This window comes from Gigantopelta aegis, chromosome 8 (assembly GCF_016097555.1).
Source record: "Gigantopelta aegis isolate Gae_Host chromosome 8, Gae_host_genome, whole genome shotgun sequence".
Taxonomy (NCBI): domain Eukaryota; kingdom Metazoa; phylum Mollusca; class Gastropoda; order Neomphalida; family Peltospiridae; genus Gigantopelta; species Gigantopelta aegis.
Genome location: NC_054706.1, coordinates 33,121,211 through 33,141,990, shown reverse-complemented (window position 1 = coordinate 33,141,990; position 20,780 = coordinate 33,121,211). Strand labels below are relative to the sequence as shown.

The following is a 20,780-nucleotide window of genomic DNA, read 5'->3' as shown; positions in this document are numbered from 1 at the left end:
TCAATCAATAAGTTTCCATTTGTTAAATCAAATTGTTTTCATATTGTCGTTAGGCATTGCCATGTTCGAACGATATCACATCAAATTATTGTTGACGTTAACATGATTGTTTTAGGAACTTCTACAAACTGACAGAGACTAGACTTCCTGAAAAGTGCAAGATTTCATTTGGAAGGATAAGGCTCAGATATGCTGTTTTAACATTGTGTGTATGTGCGTAGGCATGCGTGCGAGCCATAAGCTTAAGAGGCAGGGGGCGGGGAGGGGGCAACTATGATACAAATATTCGGACAAAATGTGCTAACCTGAGACCGTTTTACCATGCATTTCAATCATTCTGCCCTCAAAATTAGTTGTAATCCATATAAAAATGCATAGAGATTCGTTTGCAACCCTATAATTACAGCTGTTTGTCAGTAATGCTAATATGAATAAATGTGGGCATTTTCGTTTAATTCGGACAAAAGCCAGCCTGTCCCACCCACAACAAAAATGGGAGCCCGTACGCCCATGGCGCGAGCAAAGCTAATATAACTAGTATGGCTTTAGTGGTGGTGGTGATGGTGGTGGTGGCATTTTGGAGGCAGGGATGGTCGCTTTCCACTTATCACCACCTGTTTAAAAGTGATGGGCAAACCTCACTTGCTTTCATTTTTAATTCGGATGTCCTAGAAAGCAAAATCGCTGCAGTAACTTGTGGTATTCCTTTAACAAGTTTATTAAAACAGATAAACTGACCTGATGTGTTTATGTGTGGAAGAGGGTGGGGGTACGGGGTGGGGTGAGATTAAGTAAGATTAAAATTATTATTATATAAATGTACATGATGCTTCTAAAAAAATTAATTAAAAAAGAATAAAAGATATTTTAATTCGTCATAAAAAACCCAACATTAAATGATTTATTATGTAAATTAATTCGAAATCATTGATGCTTTTTCAAACTAGAGAAATGAGTTCAAACGTTTGAAGCATGATTTTGACCCTTACAGGAAAGCCATTGACCTAGAAAAACAGAATGTAAAATAAAGTGTGTTATCATAAATATCGATTGTAATCTCTCTAGAGGTCGTACTAGGAGTGATCATAAATTGAGAGTAGAGAGCAATTCATTTATTTGCTTTACATCCGATAGGTCAGCAGAATGAAGGAAAATGTTTGATTTAACGACGCACTCAACACATTTTATTTACGGTTATATCAGCAGAATGATTTCTGGAATAACGGAAAACACAAGTGGCTTTGGACACATGTATTGATGTGATGTGGAGAAACGAAATGTGCCACTTAATATGATGGGAATTAACTGTGTGGATTAAATACTTTTTATGTTATAACAATAGTTATTTCCCTTGTCATCAACATGCACTTTTTTTTTTTTACCGGCCTCGGTGGTGTCGTGGTTAAGCCATCGGGCATAAAGCTGGTAGGTACAGGGTTCGCAGCCCGGTACCGGCTCCAACCCAGAGCGAGTTTTAACGACTCAATGGCCACTACATCCTCTTCTGTCTGACTAACTATTAACAACTAACTCACTATCCTAGACAGGCAGCCCAGGGCTCCGTTCCAAGAAGCGATCTTAGCACTAAGATTACCTTAGTGCATAAAGTAGCTATCTACCTAAGGTGATCTTAGGGCTAAGATCGCTTTGTAAAACGGGGCCCTGATAGCTGAGGTGTGTGCCAAGGACAGCATGCACGAAAATAAATTGAAATGAAAATGTATTTTTCTGTGTGTGTAATGCAACTTCTGAGGGTAATTAACTTCTTAATCACATCAAAGAAAGGGTTGTGCTATAATCTGTAGGTGAACTAGGCTTATCCAAGGTGTCAAAATATGTACATGTATAGTAATCACTAGCATGCTTGAACCTCTAATCATCAGAACTTTAAATATTTAATTTATAAAAAAGTTATTTTTAAAATGAAGTGGATACATTAAGTCCTAGTTTTAAAGGTTAAAGTTTATTTTGTTTAATGACACCACTAGAGCACATCGATTTATTAATCATTGGCTATTGGAGTATTCGAGGACACCTGCAACATTTTTTCATTAGTAGCAAGAGATCGGTTATATGCACTTGCTCAGACGAATTACCATGTTTGACATCCAATAGCTAATGATTAATAAATCAATGTGCTCTAATGGTGTTGTTAAACAAAACAACAACAAATTTTAACTTTAACTTTGCTCAGACAGGACAGCAAATACAACCTTTGATATACCAGTCATGGTGCATGGATTAGGACAGGAAAAAATCGTAATCAGAGAATGGGTCCACTGTGGTGATTTGATCCAACGATGCAAGCACCTCAGGTGAGCACTCTACCTACTGAGCTAGATCCCACCCTGTCCTGGTTTTGTACAATTGGACGGACAGACCATTAAACATGCACACATATCAATGGTTGTATAGAAGTGAATGAAAAGCTTAATTAATTTTTATTCCTGATCTAAAGATTGTTTTATTTAATAGTGAATGGTTGTATAGAATTGAATGAAAAGCATAATCTTTAAAAAACAATTCTGATCTAGTTTGTTTTGTTTAATAATCTTTTTTTCCCCCTGATTTAAAGTTTGTTTTGTTTAATAGTGAATGGTTGTACAGAAGTGAATGAAAAGCATAATGTTTTATTTCTTCCCGATTTAAAGTTTATTTTGTTTAATAGTGATTGACTGTACAGAAGTGAATGAAAAACGTAATCTTTAAAAAAAAATTCTGACCTAAAGTTTGTTTAATAGTGAATGGTTGTATAGAATTGAATGAAAAGCATAATCTTTAAAAAACAATTCTGATCTAGTTTGTTTTGTTTAATAGTGAATGATTGTACAGAAGTGAATGAAAAGCTTAATCTTTTTTTCCCCCTGATTTAAAGTTTGTTTTGTTTAATAGTGAATGGTTGTACAGAAGTGAATGAAAAGCATAATGTTTTATTTCTTCCCGATTTAAAGTTTATTTTGTTTAATAGTGATTGACTGTACAGAAGTGAATGAAAAACGTAATCTTTAAAAAAAAATTCTGACCTAAAGTTTGTTTAATAGCGAATGGTTGTACAGAAGTGAATGAAAAGCTTAACTATTTTTTTCTTCCTGATCTAAAGTTTATTTTGTTTAATAGTGAATGGTTGTACAGAAGTGAATGAAAAGCTTAATTATTTTTTCTTCCTGATCTAAAGTTTATTTTGTTTAATAGCGGATTGATTGTACAGAAGTGAATGAAAAACGTAATCTTTAAAAATAAATTCTGATCTAGTTTGTTTTGTTTAATAGTGAATGGTTGTACAAAAGTGAATGAAAAGCTTAATTATTTTTTTTCCCCCTGATCTAAAGTTTGTTTTGTTTAACAGTGAATGTTGTACAAAAGTGAATGAAAAGCGTAATCTTTTATTTTCTTGCTGCTCTATACAGTAACGGGTGCATAAAACATTATGCCTCACAAATAGAACAATAACAAATAATCGAACAAGAACAAATAATGCTGACTAGGATTGGTTACTCTACAGCTTTATTTCTAATGACCAAAATTCCTGGTAAAAGTCTGCAAAACAAATCGTTAATGTCTTTATCCACACCATCTAGTTAGTTAATGTAAGACCACAAACAAAACATTACCTAATCATTTCTAATGAAAATCTCATTACAAGAAGAGAAATAATTCTCCAATAAAACCTGGTAATAAACACAATCACAGGCCTAATAAACAAATACCTTAATTAAGTAAAAGTACCCATAATAATCAATACTATCGTTAGACACTGAAAAAAACCATATTAGAAAATAATGCTTGCACATGAAAACAAAACTATGTAAAAACAAATGTATTAAATTCAATACTGGCATATGACTTGAATGAACCTCCCTCCCTACCCCCACCGCCCCATAAAAAAAAAGAAAAAAAAGAAAACAAAAGAAAACAAAAACAAATTACATGTACCACAATAATGTGACTTAAATCTACATTGTGTTTATACCATATTGTGTTCAGTACAAATAAGTATTAGGTGTGGAGGGAGTGAAACTTGGGTAAATTAAGGCACGTACAGTATTAAAACCTGTTTTAATGCCTTTTATACTTTACGATTTTTGTAACAATTAAATAATTTGGCCAGAAGGGAACTATTTCCACAAAAGAATGCTACTGGTTATTGTGCAAGAGGACACAGGGGATAAATGGTGTGAACTTGGGTAAAGGCATGTACAGTAATCCAGTGTACACCAACATGTATTACCTACAGGTACTAATCCTCTGAAACCACCATTCGACTTAAATCAGGCCTCCCAGCCACTTGTACATGTTAAAATATAGGAAATATAGGAATTTGCATACCAAAATATAGGAGTTTTATAGGAATTTTGAGGTCAAATATAGGAGTTTGATATGAAAATTTTGACCGATTATCATGATTATAGGCATTTTACACAGATTTCTAAAGACATTTACATTACTAATGGTATGTTCTTTCCTTGCGTATGTACACAAGATACCATCTACTACCTTAACAAATATATACCAAGGCTTGCCAGCAGTCCATGTCGATATCCAGGATACTTTGAAAGCTGGTGCATCTTGTATCAGTAATATATCCTCCTCACCTCATCAGGTGAGCAGGATCTTGATTGGTACTTGATACTTATCTCCCACATTCAAAGCATCTTCTGAATTTCTGACACTGCATATATAACTTAGTAACATATTTTATTCATCAAATATAGGAAATGAATCTCAATATAGGAGTTTTATAGGATCCTATAAAAAATATAGGAAATACAGAAAAAATAGGAGGTCTGGGAGGCCTGAGAAATAAATTCCATCTCATCTCCCCTTACCAAAAACAGTCTAAGACATTTTATTTTATTACGAAAATACCATCCATATATTTGTAACAGATGATTTGACAATCTAAAAAACAAAAACCCTGTACACTTGCAATCTATTATTATATACAGATATCCACTGGGCTACATCCAATGCCATATAACTGTAAATAAAATGTGTTGAGTGCGTTGTAAAATAAAACAATTCCTTCCATTGGGCTAATTCTTCTTGTAGCTAGTGTTCCATAATTGGTGTAACAAAAGCACCGGTCTATATACTGTCCTGTATGTTAATGCTAATTGAAAAGAAAGTTTGTTTGTTTGTTTTGTTTAACAACACCACTAGAGCACATTCATTTATTATTCATCAGCTATTGGATGTAAAAATTTGGTAATTTTGACATAAAGTCTTATAGAGGAAACCCGCTACATTTTTCTATTAGTAGCAAGAGATCTTTTATATGCACTATCCCACAGGCAGGATAGCACATACCACAGCCTTTAATATACCAGTCGTGGTGCACTAGATGGAGTGAGAAATAGCCTGATGGGCCCACCGATGGGGATCGATCCCAGACCGACTGTGCATCAAGTGAGCGCTTTACCGATGGGCTATGTGCCGTCCACTACTAACTGAAAAGAGTAGCCCATGGAGTGGTGACGGTGCATTTCTCCTCTCATTATGTGTGTGGTCCGTAACCATATGTTTGATGCCATGTAACTGTAAATAAAATGACTTGTGTGCGTCAATATAAATAAAATGATTGCTGGCTTTCTTTTTCTTATTCACAAAATTAAAACTATTTATCCTGCAACCACTGTCTCAATTATGATGACTGATTAAAGCAAAGTCATAAACGTATACTAGCGGATTATGACTTTTGAAATGTGACGTCCCATACATTGCTACGTTACAAAATTGCTCAATTGACCTCTACGTCATCGTACAATGTAGCTGAAATAACAGAAATAGTAACTTTTCCCTTAACTAGTTAATGACATAGGATATCGGCTTTATCCTGTTCAGGATAAATGAGAAATTCCGCTCGGCAACCTCGTGGAATTTCTCAGAATAAAGCTGATATCCTACATCATTAACTAGTTATTCTCTATATATTAATATCAACAGAGATCATAGCAATAAATGTATATACTAAAACAGTTTTAAAGCTAAACAATATAAAATGACATTTTAAAAATTATTACACTGTTTAAGTATAAAGTAAAACACTTTCTGTTAAATGTGGTAGTAACATGCTACAACTGTGAATTTGAACACACTGTTAATAGTATATGTTACTATTATATTATAATTAAGTAATTGTTGCCACTATATTGTATGTATATAGAAGAGGGCCTGGTAAGTTGGCAAACTAGTGCCTAATCCTTTTGTTGTTCATGTAATAAAAAAAAAATTCAATCAAAAACAGTTTTTAAACTAAATTAAGTAATACTGCAATTTCAATTCTCCTCATTACATTTACTGGTGCAAAACTCAGAACAAACTATTAATTTTGTTTAAAAGACTGTCCCAGAAATGTTACCATTATTAAGATGTGTCTGCCTGACAGAACCGTAACAACATCTAAAATTACCTATTAAATACATTTTCTTGTTTAGAATACTGTATATACAGTGCGTGATGTCAAACTATATTTGTTGTAATTGTGATGACGTCATATTACCAGTGAAGCAACTTAGAACTTTAATTTATTAAATTTCAAATTAAAATGTTATTTTAGAAGTGTTATAGAATAAATAGAATTTGCTACAAGTGTTTTTTAATATGTAAAATATCAACCTCGTCTAGTTAATCAGTATTTGTTTTTGCAGAGCCTCGACAAATACCGATTAACTGAGACTCGGTTGATATTTTCCATATTAAAAAACACTTGTGAAGAATCCTCTCTATATTTTCCATATATACAAAATGACTGACATGTAGAGTCCAGTTTTGGCTATTAGAGACTTCAGACTGACTAAAAACATATTAAATATACAGATCCCGATGTACATTCTAAACATGGTGTGGTTTAATACTGTAAAATCATTTTTGGTTATGGAGGTCTAATTTTTATGTAACTCGAGAAATATCTAATCATAATTTTTTAACAAGTCCAAGAACATACTACACTCAGTTGTTTTGTGATGGATTATAATGTGTATTGTTTATGTGGAGTACACTGGAAATGTATATACAGTCAACATAAAACAACAGGGGACAATACTTCAAAATCTTAGGTAACCGGAGCGGTTCACTTGAGTTTTACTTAGGTAACCGATTGTTTGGTTATGTGAATATAGTTTCAGTAATTGATGCGTTATACCTACCTAACTGTAAAACACTTGTAAAATAAAATGATTTTCGTTTTAACTTCTGATAGAGTACTTTTAACTTTAGAAATTAATTGTTCACCAAGTAACTAATTGGCAGTTCAAGTGATTTTAAAACTGTGTAACCGACATGCGAACAGAACAACGGTTCTTGTGAAATATGTGCCCTGAAACAAATAATGGCTTGTTATGTAAAACCTATAAACTAAGTGATCTATTCTACATGATTAAATATTAAAAATATACTTGTGATGCAGCTTTAAAACAACTGACATCTGTTTTAAATCATATTGCATTGTACAAAGTATACATTGTGTATGTCATGTATCTAAGATAAAAATTAAAATATTGTTGTCTATGAATAATACAATGAATAATAACTACCGGGTACAATGAATAAAAACATACGACTATAAAATTAATACCTACTGTATAACCGTATTTAAAGAAAAACATAGAACATATCTATTGGCCCTTAATTACTTTTTTTTAAAGTATAACATAGCTCACATAGAAAAATGTTTCTTCATATATTTTTTTTATAAAATAAAAATGTCACTTAACACTCATATTATACTGTGTTACAGTAACTGTGATAACATATACAAATCCAACAAGACAATTAGAAGCTGCACTTTGAAAAACCCCAGGTAAAAAACTGAAGACAAACTAACAATTTTTTTTCATTAAGTATACAGTAACAAAGGTATGCTAAGTTAGCTCTCAAATAAGAATGTCATGGCAATAAAATATAGGGACTTTTATAATGTTACATTTTACATATTAGTAATCATCTTTATCTTCACTTGGATCTGGATATTCTCATATCCTTACAGTTCAGGCATGTCCACCCTGGGCTTTTTTAGCAGGGTCCAGGATTCACCTGGGACATGATAAAATTTTACATAGACATATAGAATACAGACTACAACTGAGAATTATTTTAGGACCATTTTCCATTTGCACAGTTTTTGACCAAAACACAGGTGTGGTACAGTTAACAGAAACTCATATGGAAATGCTGCTGATAACAATAAAATTTATTTCTCCGCGTTTCATACTGTGGCAAAAATTGCACACATGGAAAAAGGTTTTTACACATACACACATATAGAAATATATAATATATTTGTATATATAACACATCTGATACATTCGAAAAAAATAAAATATGTTCCATATGAGAATAAATTATGTACATCACTTGTTTAAGTAAAGATGTTAAAATAAATGTAATTATTTCCCTTTAATTAAATAAAATTCACCAATAACAAAATGGGAGATAAGTACATATTTGTAATTTAAAGACATGATTACTTTTTTTTAAAAGGCTCAAGGCATGAGTAGTAGTTGATAAAATTATTTTCATAAATATACCTGTATTTCAGTAAACTGCATCTTTATAAGGTTCTGGGTATGTCAGATATAAACATGCATATTTAAAAACTGTCTAGATCATTTTGTCAAATGTCATCAATATAAACAATAAAAACACACCATAGAAAATGAATTTTAAAAAGAAATGTATATATTTGTTTAAAGTCATATAAATGTTTTTGGCACAGCTGAAATTAGAATCATTAAATAATTAAAAAATTTCAGTTAACCTTTTTCATCACTGCTGTTCACTTGTTTTTTTTTTTTTTTTTTTTACTGAACATTAACCTACATGATATGATGTCAGATTTTTAGGGGAATAAAAATATTACAATATTCTGGAGATCATAATGAACATCATCATGTGATATAATAATAGTTATGATTTCAAGATACATGTATACAGGGAAATATAACCAATATGACACACGTGTGTGTTGTAATGATTTCACGTGACCAACGAATGACATCATTTTGGGAAACGACATCATAACATAATGTGGCTTCCCCAGTTTTAACTGTTTAATCACTTACCAAACTAATGTCATTTTGGAAAATTACGATATTTTGTTGTCGCCTTCTGGTTATGTTTGAAACGTTTTCACACGGTCCCTGTTACCCTGTTGTAAAGAAATAATATTCTGGATAATAAAGAAACTATTACACTCTTATATGAATCGTACTGATTTTATAAAGCTCATAAACATGTAAATAACATAACATATTTAAAATAACATCCATAATATCCAAGAAAATGTACACAAGAAAACAAGGTGATTATGACATAGCTTAAAGGGACATTCCCGAGTTTGCTGCAATTTGTAAGATGTTATCGACTAACAGATACTTTTTTAATGATTGTAATTACATATCAAATATATTTTTCTGCATAAATTTTAGTGGCTGTATATTAAACGTGTTTTTGATCATTCTAATATTTGTACTAGGTTAAATTTCAATTTATTTCCTAAAATATATTTTTTCGTACGTACAAAATTATTTGAAGACAAAATCCAGTTTGGGCTTCTTACAAATATTAAGACGACCAGAAACACATTGAATATACAGACACTGATATTCTAAATAAGAAAATATATTTAATATGTAAATTTAATCGTAGAAATATTTTATTAGTCGGAAACATCTTACAATGTATCAAACTCAGGAAAATCCCTTTAAGTACATCATATCATATGGAAATGGAATGTTCATTTCCATAAAGCATGCAGAGATATAGGCTCTACTACAGCAACAAATATTCTCATCAATTTAATATTGTATGGATTTTTTTATGTAAAGTATTATTCAATCCATATCAAACATTTAACACCTTTATCCATTATAGTTTGTGTTGTCATTGGCAGCATAAAATAAAATATAAAACAGATCTTGGTAAGAGTAACCTAATAAAGGGTATAAGTGTTTTCCTCCGATTCCATGTGCAACTGTGTTAAAATAAACATATACTTGAACACACTATTTGCTGATTAAACAATGTGCTGGGGTACCATTAACAAAACATTCCACAAAGTACACTGTAGCTATCTCCTTGTATATGATACGAAACAAATGTGTTAGAAAGAAACGTAACACCATGAATCCAGTCAAGGCATAAAATACAATAACACTATGACACAGGGGGAAAAAAGTGTTAAAAATAAAAGTCTGTCCTAGTTTCTAGAAGTCTAACTTAACACAAATATACAATAACAAATGTTCAAAAGAAAACCCATCCTGTTTGTGAAAGTTAAACCCAATAACCTGGATCCAGTGAGGGCAAATATACAATAACAAATGTTCAAAAGAAAACCCATCCTGTTTGTGAAAGTTAAACCTAATAACCTGGATCCAGTGAGGGCAAATATACAATAACAAATGTTCAAAAGAAAACCCATCCTGTTTGTGAAAGTTAAACCTAATAACCTGGATCCAGTGAGGGCAAATATACAATAACAAATGTTCAAAAGAAAACCCATCCTGTTTGTGAAAGTTAAACCTAATAACCTGGATCCAGTGAGGGCAAATATACAATAACAAATGTTCAAAAGAAAACCCATCCTGTTTGTGAAAGTTAAACCTAATAACCTGGATCCAGTGAGGGCAAATATACAATAACAAATGTTCAAAAGAAAACCCATCCTGTTTGTGAAAGTTAAACCTAATAACCTGGATCCAGTGAGGGCAAATATACAATAACAAATGTTCAAAAGAAAACCCATCATGTTTGTGAAAGTTAAACCTAATAAGCTGGATCCAGTGAGGGCAAATATACAATAACAAATGTTCAAAAGAAAACCCATCCTGTTTGTGAAAGTTAAACCTAATAAGCTGGATCCAGTGAGGGCAAATATACAATAACAAATGTTCAAAAGAAAACCCATCCTGTTTGTGAAAGTCAAACTTAACACCCTGGATCCAGTGAGGGAACAAAATATACAATAACAAATGTTCAAAAGAAAACCCATCCTGTTTATGAAAGTCATACTTAACACCCTGGATCCAATGAGGGAACAAAATATACAATAACAAATGTTCAAAAGAAAACCCATCCTGTTTATGAAAGTCATACTTAACACCCTGGATCCAGTGAGGGAACAAAATATAGTAACAATCTATGACATGAAACAAATGTATTAAAAGCAAAACTGCTTCAAATTTCTGAAAGTCTAAGTTAACACCTTAGATCCAGTCAGGGTATAAACTACACAGTAACACTCTATAACAGGAAACACATTTGTTAAAAAAGAAAAGTTGTCATGTTAAGCGGTGTTCTCATTATGCGATTAGTCGCACCAACTTGTCGCATGCGATCGAATCATATGGTGAGAACACCCAAATCAGAATGACCTAAGTCTTATACCATCCAATTTTTGTAGGGCCAACAAATCGCATGTGACAAGTCAGTGCAACTACTCACATGATGAAAAAAACAAGTTAACAATCTTCTACTTTTTGAAATTAGGATGGAAAAAGCCATGATAGTACACGTGTTATACTCTGGATAGTAACAAGATAAGCCAATCCAAGGAAGAGCTAGAAAGTGGTTATCTAAAAGTGGGTAGAAAACATCGGCTTCAGTAAACACAACACTGCATTCCATGACTCCAAAGAATGGCAATATTTTCTCAACTATCTTATCTATTAGATACTAATCACAATTCGGCATTTTCTAAAGTTCAAAAACAGTTTATTTAAAAAAAGTACTCCACAAAGAAATCAGCTCATATAAAAAATATATATAGTTAAATATATTTCTTTGGTTTTATAACATTAATACAAAATGTGACTTATATCTAACAATATTTATTCAGTAAATGAAATGGACAGCAGGGCTCGAATTTAAGACATTGTCTCCCACAGCAATTTTTTAAAGAAATGCCATGGATGAAACAGCTTACCGACAGCAATTTTGGTGATGCACTCTACCTAATTGCTGTTGTTAAGTTTGAGCCCTGGGACAGGCCTCTCCAACTGGCACTGAAGAGACATGCTATCCTCTTCCTGACATGAAGATAGCTGGGCCTCATGCTTATAAAACGTTCTAAAATCTAGACTCAAGGATTCAATAAAACTTTCTCAGACAAATGACATGCAGTCAGGAGCCAGGGCCCATATTTTCTTAACTATCAGTGTTACGAAATCGTAAAACCATCACAGGTTATGAAGTCAATATGGCTTGTGCAATAATGATGTCATAGCCTACAAGTTTTACGATTTCATCGCATTAAGATAGCTTATAAAATCTTAAGCCATGATGACAAACTGCGGAACTTAAAGAAAAAAAGGAAAAAGAAAGAAAACAGAGATGAAAAAAAGGGATAACCAGAATTTCGTAACTGATGTCAAATATCCAGATTGAATTTTTTGAATTTGCTCGAAATTAAAAAAATGGATTACCAACTAGTATTTAACACTTTAGAATTGTGTTGAAATCTCCTGAACTTGCAAATACAACAAATAGCACTTGTTTCCTGTAAAACCTGGAGTCTAGAATTTTAAAGATTTTTATCCTGCAATCAATGTTTGTATTGATTAATTACAGTGATTGTCATAAACTGCTATCAGTAGAATAGCACCCAAGTTCCCTGTAAAATGCTGAGTCTGGAATTCAAAAGATTTTTATACTGAAACTGGTTTGTATTGACCGATTATAGTGACTGTCACGAACTGCCACTAGCAGAATAGCATTTGTCTCATGATCTGACCGACTCGATAGCCATTTGTTTTGACTAGATATTCAATGGCATCTTCTTTACATCTTATCCACATGTCTGACGCCATATAACTGCAAATAAAATGTGTTGAGTGCGTCGTTAAATAAAAATAATTTCCTGCCTTCCTTCTTTACATTGTTAATTTCAATCGAAATAAAGTTTTCTTTCTTTCGTGGTAAATGATTTTTTTTTTTATATATTTGTTAGGAATTATGAGTATAAAAACTATTTCTAGACATGGAAAATACAACATATTACTAGAATGAAGTTATGGAGCAAAAAGCTTTCTAGTTTAACCTGAGCATATTTAAAGTTAAAACTAAGGATTCTTCTTGTTGAATTGCAGGATAAAAACCCTAACAGATTAATGACATAAGTTATTGGCTTTATCCTGTTCAAGCCAAACGGGGAATTTTGCTCAGTAAGCTTTGTAAAGTTTTCAATTTTTACAGAATAAAGCTGATAACCTATGTCATTAACCCATTATTCTCTATATAAACATGAGCCCAAAAAACTATTGATAGCTTGACTCAAACTCAGTATGGACTAGATATAAGCCACATGCAGTTTATATGTCTTAAGTCTAAGGTCGATAACAGTCACTTTTCGCACCCTTGTTTAGGCTTCATACACAATAAATAAAACATAACCAACGGTAATGTTTTGTTAAGATATATTAGACAAAACATACTTTTTGTTTCTTTCATCCTTTAAAACTTAAACTCAATATACTGTCCAGAAATATGAAAAATAAAAACATACAGACCTGTAAACAGCGTTGTCTACTGGTTATAGAATTTTGACAGGGGTCAAGGTTAGTAGACTAGTTTTTATTTTAATGTGGCAAGCATTGTAATAATACAGCTACTTTTGAAGTTGACTGACGTCAGTATTCCAATGACGTCACTTTGCATCTCCTTACAATAACCATAAACTGGGTCCGACATTTCCGTTTTAGAATTTTGAAAAAAAACCCCACCCCATTCTTTGATTTCTTTATCCCTGATATGACGGCCATTTCCCTGTATTCATGTACACCACTCGGTGTGAAACTGGGATGATGCAGATCTCTACTTGTCCTAGTGGCCTGCTGTTCGGTGAGGACAAAAAACTCAGAACCTCACTCGTGTGAGATACGTCATTTCCTTCAATGAGCGCGTCGCTGCGCCTCATCTTTCAGCGTGTACGACTCAACTCGTCGACTGGTGTACCACTGGTAAACCGGGTGCACAAACGGCATACACACTAAGATGAGAAGGAATATGTTCACCTGGGAAAAAAAGAAAAGAAGACAACATCTTGTTAATGCCAGTGTTAATTACTGATGTATAATTATTTACGTGATTTTATTTTATTAATTATACAGTCTGTCTAAAAATGAGTATGTTACTTTTTTTTTTTTTTTTTTTTAGCCCTGAGAAACAGAAACTGTCACACTGCCTGTACCGTCAGATAGCCCACATGGAGTATTTTTAGTATAAAAAAAATAATGGCACCGCACCTCCATTTGTCCTGTTTTTACCAGCTGTAGCAGCCTAATGTAGTCTGGTTTAGCAAATAGATCTTCATGAAAAAAATAATTAAGTGTTAAAACTTTTTTCAAAGTTTTTTTTCACAGGTACATTTGTATACTTTGGACAAAATTATGTAGAATTAAATTTCTTGCCTGTCATAAACTTATTTGATGTTAATGACAGTATTATATATATAGATGTTCTTCCCAATGCATTGAAATGAACATCATTAAGTGTAACTATAAACCAAGTTTTATTGATCTATGACTTATAGTTTGTGACAAATGGAGTTAAATGTGAAACTTTAACGCAAGACAAAAATCAAGAAAATAAGTAATTTGAGTTTAAAAAACTAGCAAGAAAAAATGAAGCGACGTCATTTTTCGAAATGGCATCATTTTGGTAAGCCATTACAGAGCTGAGACTGTAGAAGCCGCATTATGTTATGACATCGCTTAACAAAATTACGCCATTCGTTGTGCATGTGAAATCATTAGGAGACATGTTTGTCTTACTGGTTATATTTCCCTGAATATCTTGAACTATGTAGATAATAATATTTTATAATGATTATGTTGTACGTACCTGCTGAAAGTCTGTTGCCTCTGCCCATTGAAACAAGGCAAACTGGAAAAATGAAACGATACCACCAGCAATAATAAGGATTCCATACAGCAAGCCAAAATATTCACTAGGGAACCTGAATAATGAAGAAAACATCAATATGACAGATTTAAACCAGACCGTACTATATGTCTTTACTTCTAGTGCAACCGGCTAGTACTTGAACCCCAGGATTACCTTAGTTGGACACCCAATAGCTGAGGTATTTTTTCCTGCTAGGGAAGGAAGGAAATGAAGGAAATGCTTTATTTAACGACGCACTCAACACATTTTATTTACGGTTATACGACATTGGATATATGGTTATGGACCACACAGATATTGAGAGGAAACATGCTGTCGCCACTTCATGGGCTACTCTTTTCGATTAGCAGCAAAGGATCTTTTATATGACTATCCCACAGACAGGATAGTACATACCACAACCTTTGATATACCAGCTGTGGTGCACTGGCTGGAGCAGTGTCGTTAGACATTCATTCATTCATGAACCCCTGGAACCTGCTGCCAAAAGAGCAATGGGCTACTCTTTCGGATTAGCAGCAAGGGATTTTTTATATGCACTTTCCCATATGCAGGACAGAACATACCATGGCCTTTGATACACCAGTCACGAGGCACTGTTTGGGATAGAAAAGAAGAGAAATAATAATAATTAAAAAAAAATTGTTTCAAAATTATAAAATAATTTCTTGATCACTCACATTGTGCTTATGAAGGCAGCTGCCATTGCGTAGAGGAATGATCGGAACACGGTCAGTGTGATGAAAGTCACGTACAGAATCTCTACCTTTGGGATTAGGACGAGAAGAGACAGGACAATGGCAAGGAACACTGTGAATGCCAGTGGGAAAACAGCAGGCATCAGCTGGCGGCACTTCTCAGATCGCTTGTCTGAAATAAGAAACAAAATACGGTTTTAAAAAAACCCCACAAACTATTTCATACTTATAAAATGGAACTGAATTATACACACTGTCACGCAAACTAATTAAGTGTTTGAACAGTTCAAAAACATGTTCATATGTGACATCCTCAGTCCAAAACCTGAAAAATATTTGTTTTGTTTAAGCATACTCAGGTGATTGTCCAGGACAGAGTTTCGTTGTTAGAGGGAAAGAGAAGTTGAAGATTCATTAGTAGAGAGAAAGAGAAGTTGGGAGATTCATTGGAGATTCATTGTTAGAGAGAGAGAAGTTGGAGATTCATTAGTAAAGAGAAAGAAAAGTTGGAGATTCATTGTTAGAGAGAGAGAGAGAAGTTGAAGATTCATTAGTAGAGAGAAAGAGAGGTAGGAGATTCATTGTTAGAGAGAGAGAGAGAAGTTGGAGATCCACTGTTAAAGAAAAAGAGAAGTTGGAGATTCATTGTTAGAGAGAAAGAGAAGTTGGCAGATTCATTGTTAGAGAGAGAGAGAAGTTGGAGATTCATTAGTAGAAAGAGAAGTTGGAGATTCATTGGTACAGAGAAAGAAAAGTTGGAGATTCATTGTTAGAGAGAGAGAGAGAGAAGTTGGAGATTCACTGTTAGAGAAAAAGGGAAGTTGATGATTCACTGCTAGAGAGAAAGAGAAGTTGGGAGATTCATTGATAGAGAGAAAGAGAAGTTGGAGATTCATTGTTAGAGAAAAAGAGAAGTTGGGAGATTCATTGGTAGAGAGAAAGAGAAGTTGGATATTCACTGGTAGAGAGAAAGAGAAGTTGGAGATTCATTGGTAGAGAAAAAGGGAATTTGGAGATTCACTGGTAGAGAGAAAGAGAAGTTGGAGATTCACTGGTAGAGAGAAAAAGAAGTTGGAGATTCATTGGTAGAGAAAAAGGGAAATTGGAGATTCATTGGTAGAGAAAAAGGGAAGTTGGAGATTCATTGATAGAGAGAAAGAGAAGTTGAAGATTCATTGGTAGAGAGAAAGAGAAGTTGGAGATTCATTGTTAAAGAAAAAGGGAAGTTGGATATTCATTGGTAAAGAGAAAGAGAAGTTGGAGATTCATTGCTAGAGGTTGGTGGTTTACTGCTAGAAAAAAGTCAGAGGTTAAATGCTTGAGAGGTTGAAGGTTAATTGCTAGAAAGACAGATTGGAGGTAAATTGTTACGAGGTAGAATGTCAATTGTTAGTAGGATGTCAATTGTTAGTGAGAGGTTGGAAGTTAATTGTTCTTCCCACTGGTCAGGACAGGATGAGGCTCAAGGGCAGCAGACTCACTAGAGGTGTGACATGTCACAAGATTGATCGACCTCCATGGAATCAAATCTATTCCAATGCCCTACGACTGGTGCAACAAAGGCCAGAGTATGTACAATCCGTTCTATTATAACGTGGATATAAATGATCCCTTGTAAATGTCAAAATACAAAAATTCCATTACTTTCCATTCCCACTAAGCTATTCACACTCTCAGTTGGCACAGAATAGCAACTCCAGCTTACCAGGTTAAAATCTGAATTCAACAATCTAATTTATGTCTGTCTGTAACATAACAGTCAAAGTAGCAAGGTAATGTTAAATCACAATTGTAGGCTAGTCACACCATGTGGGTTTTTTTCAGCTTACTTATGTATATCCGTTTCTGCCAGTCGTACACAATACCAGCAAGTGGTGATGTTATGATACCGCCCAGCATAAAGTAAAGGGAAATGTTGGTAAAGAAACTCACTGAAAGAATAAAACAACAATTCTGTGCTATTAAAATTAGGGGATAACTATGTTGTATTTGACCATTTGCGGATGTTAATGCTGGTTTTCCTGTGACAAAGGCGAAACATAGTGGAGACAATAAAACTCAATTTGTGACTGTAAAACCAGTATTAACATCTGCTAATGGTCAAATACAACATAGTTATCCCAATTTTAAATCAATAAATGCATTTTAAGAAAACAATTTTTTTTAAATAATAATGTTTTAGAATGAACGCAGCGTTTACAAAAACCTAATCACTACAATCGTGTTTCAAGTCATTCATCTTGTCAAATAAGTATAGCGCAAACAAATTAAAATATATGTTTTTTGCTCCTGATTTTGTTTTGGTATTTTATTGTTTTATTAACGACAATGCCAACCATTATTACCAATTTCACTTATTCCAAATACTTATTATGGCAACTGGTGCTTGGTAACGAAGATTCATAATTAAGCATAGTTGTCGTTACTTACTTAAAATTTAAAGAAACATGCATTTTGCTTTATATCAGAAAAGATTCAATGGTTACATTTTTAAAGTAAACTAACAGGCAAAAGAAACTTACCACTTTTAAAATAAGTTTATCTGAATTAAAGATACTGCAATAAGTTTGAAAGTAATGAGAAAACATTCGCCAAAACACACGCTGTGTTTCCGAAAAGTCACTGTTTCCGGATTTAGTTAATTTCGTGCAGTCATGAAAAATGTGAAAAACAGCATAATTTGAATTTGTTAAAAATGCTCGTGCATGATTGTTGCATAAATACCGGTGTGGGACAAAGCAAGGAAGCAGTATCAAAAAGAACATCAGAGAGATGCCGAGACTTACCCAAGCAGAACGCAACAGAGCTATCGGTATGGCCGATATGGGGGCCTCTCAAGGGCAGATTGCAAGAGCCTTCAACTGCAGTCAAGCCGCCATCAGCAACTTGTTGAGCTGTTAACAGCAGGCAGACAGGCCAGGCACAAAACCGTGCAAGATCGGGAAGACCAAGGGTCACAACGCCAGCTACAGAAGACCGCTACATCCGGACAATCCACCTGCGGAACCGATTCGTGACGGCGATGTCAACGGCGGAGACGGCACAGGGACATCCCATCAGCAGACGAAGAGTCTTATGATGACTCCGCAGGGCTAGTATCAGAGCTTTCCGCCCCTTCCGTGGAATGGCCTTGACCCCTCTATACCGTCAACGCAGATTACAATGGGCACGAACTGTACGTCGGTGGCAGCTGCGTAATTGGGAAAGGGTGCTGTTCATGGATGAAAGTTGCTTCAACATGTTCCGAAATGATGGCAGAGTTCGTGTTTATCGACGTAGGGGAGAGCGACTGGTGCCGAACTGCATTCAAGATGTGCACCCTTTTGGTGGAGGCGGCGTCATGGTATGGGGCGGTGTTTGCGGTCAACAGACAACAAGGCTTCTCATCATCTGTGGAAATCTGACTGGTCAAACATACAGGGATGAAGTGTTGCAACCTGTTGTAGTGCCATTCTTGCATCAACAGCCTAGGGGTACCCTTTTGCAGCAGGACAATGCACGACCTCATATAGCCAGACTTGTTCAGGATTATCTCAACAATGTTAACATCAATGTATTGCCTTGGCCATCATGTTCTCCAGACATGAATCCCATAGAGCATCTCTGTGATCATCTTGATCGACAGCTGAGACAACGCGTACCTCCCCCAGCAAATCGACAGCAGCTTGAACAGGTTTTGTTGGATGTTTGGCGCAGAATTCCTGCTGATGTCATCCAGCGACATCCATGAGGAGATGTGTTTTGGTGTGTATTGATGCAAGGGGTGGTCTCACACGCTACTGAGGACATGTCTTGTCCCATGATTTGACTTTAGAAGCACCTTTTGAAGGGACTCTGATTGTGTACTTTTTTATTTTGACCCCATGTCTCTTTCGCTCGGCCTTATGGCAAGTGCACTATCGATATGGCAATGCTTTTTTGTAAAGACATTGGAAAATGATTCCTTTCAATAAAATAATCATAATATACATCACATATGTCTTGGTTTTTCTTTATGGACCTACTGAACAAGGTGATAAGTTTCTTTTGCCTGTTAGTTTATATACAAGCAACAAAACATTGAGAGGTAGTGTATGAACATGTAAATAGGCTCATGGAGAATCCACAAAATTCCCGACACGTTAGTGCCTTTTTTACTGCCGCAAATGGAATTGATTAGCCAATAAATTTTTACATTATATGCAGAATGAATTAGAATTAATAATTAAATGTCTTATCCACAATAAACTGATTTAATAAATTCACATGAATGTTTAACGTAAAGTAATCAATAGTCACTCATATCACATTTGTTCTAATGCACATGTGAACTAATGACATGATATTTATCAACTATGAAGAAATAAAACTTCCTAGTTCATTAATAGGACTGTCCAAAATGAACAATATTTATGTGAAGTATTTACATGTGACATGTTTACTTCACTGACTGTCCTTATGTGCACGACAACTGATTATTCCAGGATATATCTTTAAATATATTTTTGTTACTATCATACAGAAAATGTTAAGATGAATAAACCGTGTTTCTAAGAGTATTCCACATCAGTGACTAATGACGGGGCCAACCTTGTTGGTGGTCTCCTGCGAGGACGAGGTTAAGCCAGGGGTTGAGTGAGCCGAGGAAGAAGTAGAACCGCAGTTGGAGGATCATCAGCCAGAAGACGTGAAGCAGGAACACCGACGACAGCAGACAGCTTTTTAGAGAGCGCTTGCCGGGGTCTTTACCTGTCAGCGGCTCACTGGCTCCCGTCTTGCTAGAATTCTCTAAACAAAATAAAAATAAACAAGCATTCAGACAGCGCTTGCCGGGGTCTTTACCTGTCAGTGGCTCACTAGCTTCCGTCTTGCTAGAATTCTCTAAACAAAATAAAAATAAACAAACATTCAGAGAGCGCTTGCCGGGGTCTTTACCTCTCAGCGGCTCAAAGGCTCCCGTCTTGCTGGAATTCTCTAAACAAAATAAAAATAAACAAACATTCAGAGAGCTCTTTCCAGGATCAAATTCTCTATAAGAAAAAAAAATAAACTAACGTTCAGAGAGCACTTGCCAGGATTGAATTCTCTATAAGAAAATAAAAATAAACTAATGTTCAGAGAGCGCTTGCCAGGATCGAATTCTCTATAAGAAAATAAAAATAAACAAACATTCAAAGAGCGCTTGCCAGGTTCGAATTCTCT

At 34.4% G+C, this 20,780-nt stretch overlaps 2 protein-coding genes across 5 annotated transcripts in view; both read right to left on the bottom strand.

Moving 5' to 3' along the window:
* LOC121379308 (solute carrier family 43 member 3-like) overlaps positions 1-20,780 on the bottom strand; it is a 340,851-nt gene that overhangs the window by 248,611 nt on the left and 71,460 nt on the right. The window lies entirely within an intron of this gene.
* LOC121379307 (solute carrier family 43 member 3-like) overlaps positions 13,599-20,780 on the bottom strand; it is a 51,800-nt gene continuing 44,618 nt past the window's right edge. For both annotated transcript variants that reach the window (XM_041507862.1, XM_041507861.1), the window contains 5 exons: positions 20,169-20,366; positions 17,429-17,530; positions 15,582-15,771; positions 14,839-14,953; positions 13,599-14,009 (listed from right to left, as the gene is read on the bottom strand). In XM_041507862.1, coding sequence (XP_041363796.1) covers positions 13,887-14,009; positions 14,839-14,953; positions 15,582-15,771; positions 17,429-17,530; positions 20,169-20,366 — 728 coding nt within the window. In that variant the 3' untranslated portion in view covers positions 13,599-13,886. The remainder of the gene's footprint in view (positions 14,010-14,838; positions 14,954-15,581; positions 15,772-17,428; positions 17,531-20,168; positions 20,367-20,780) is intronic.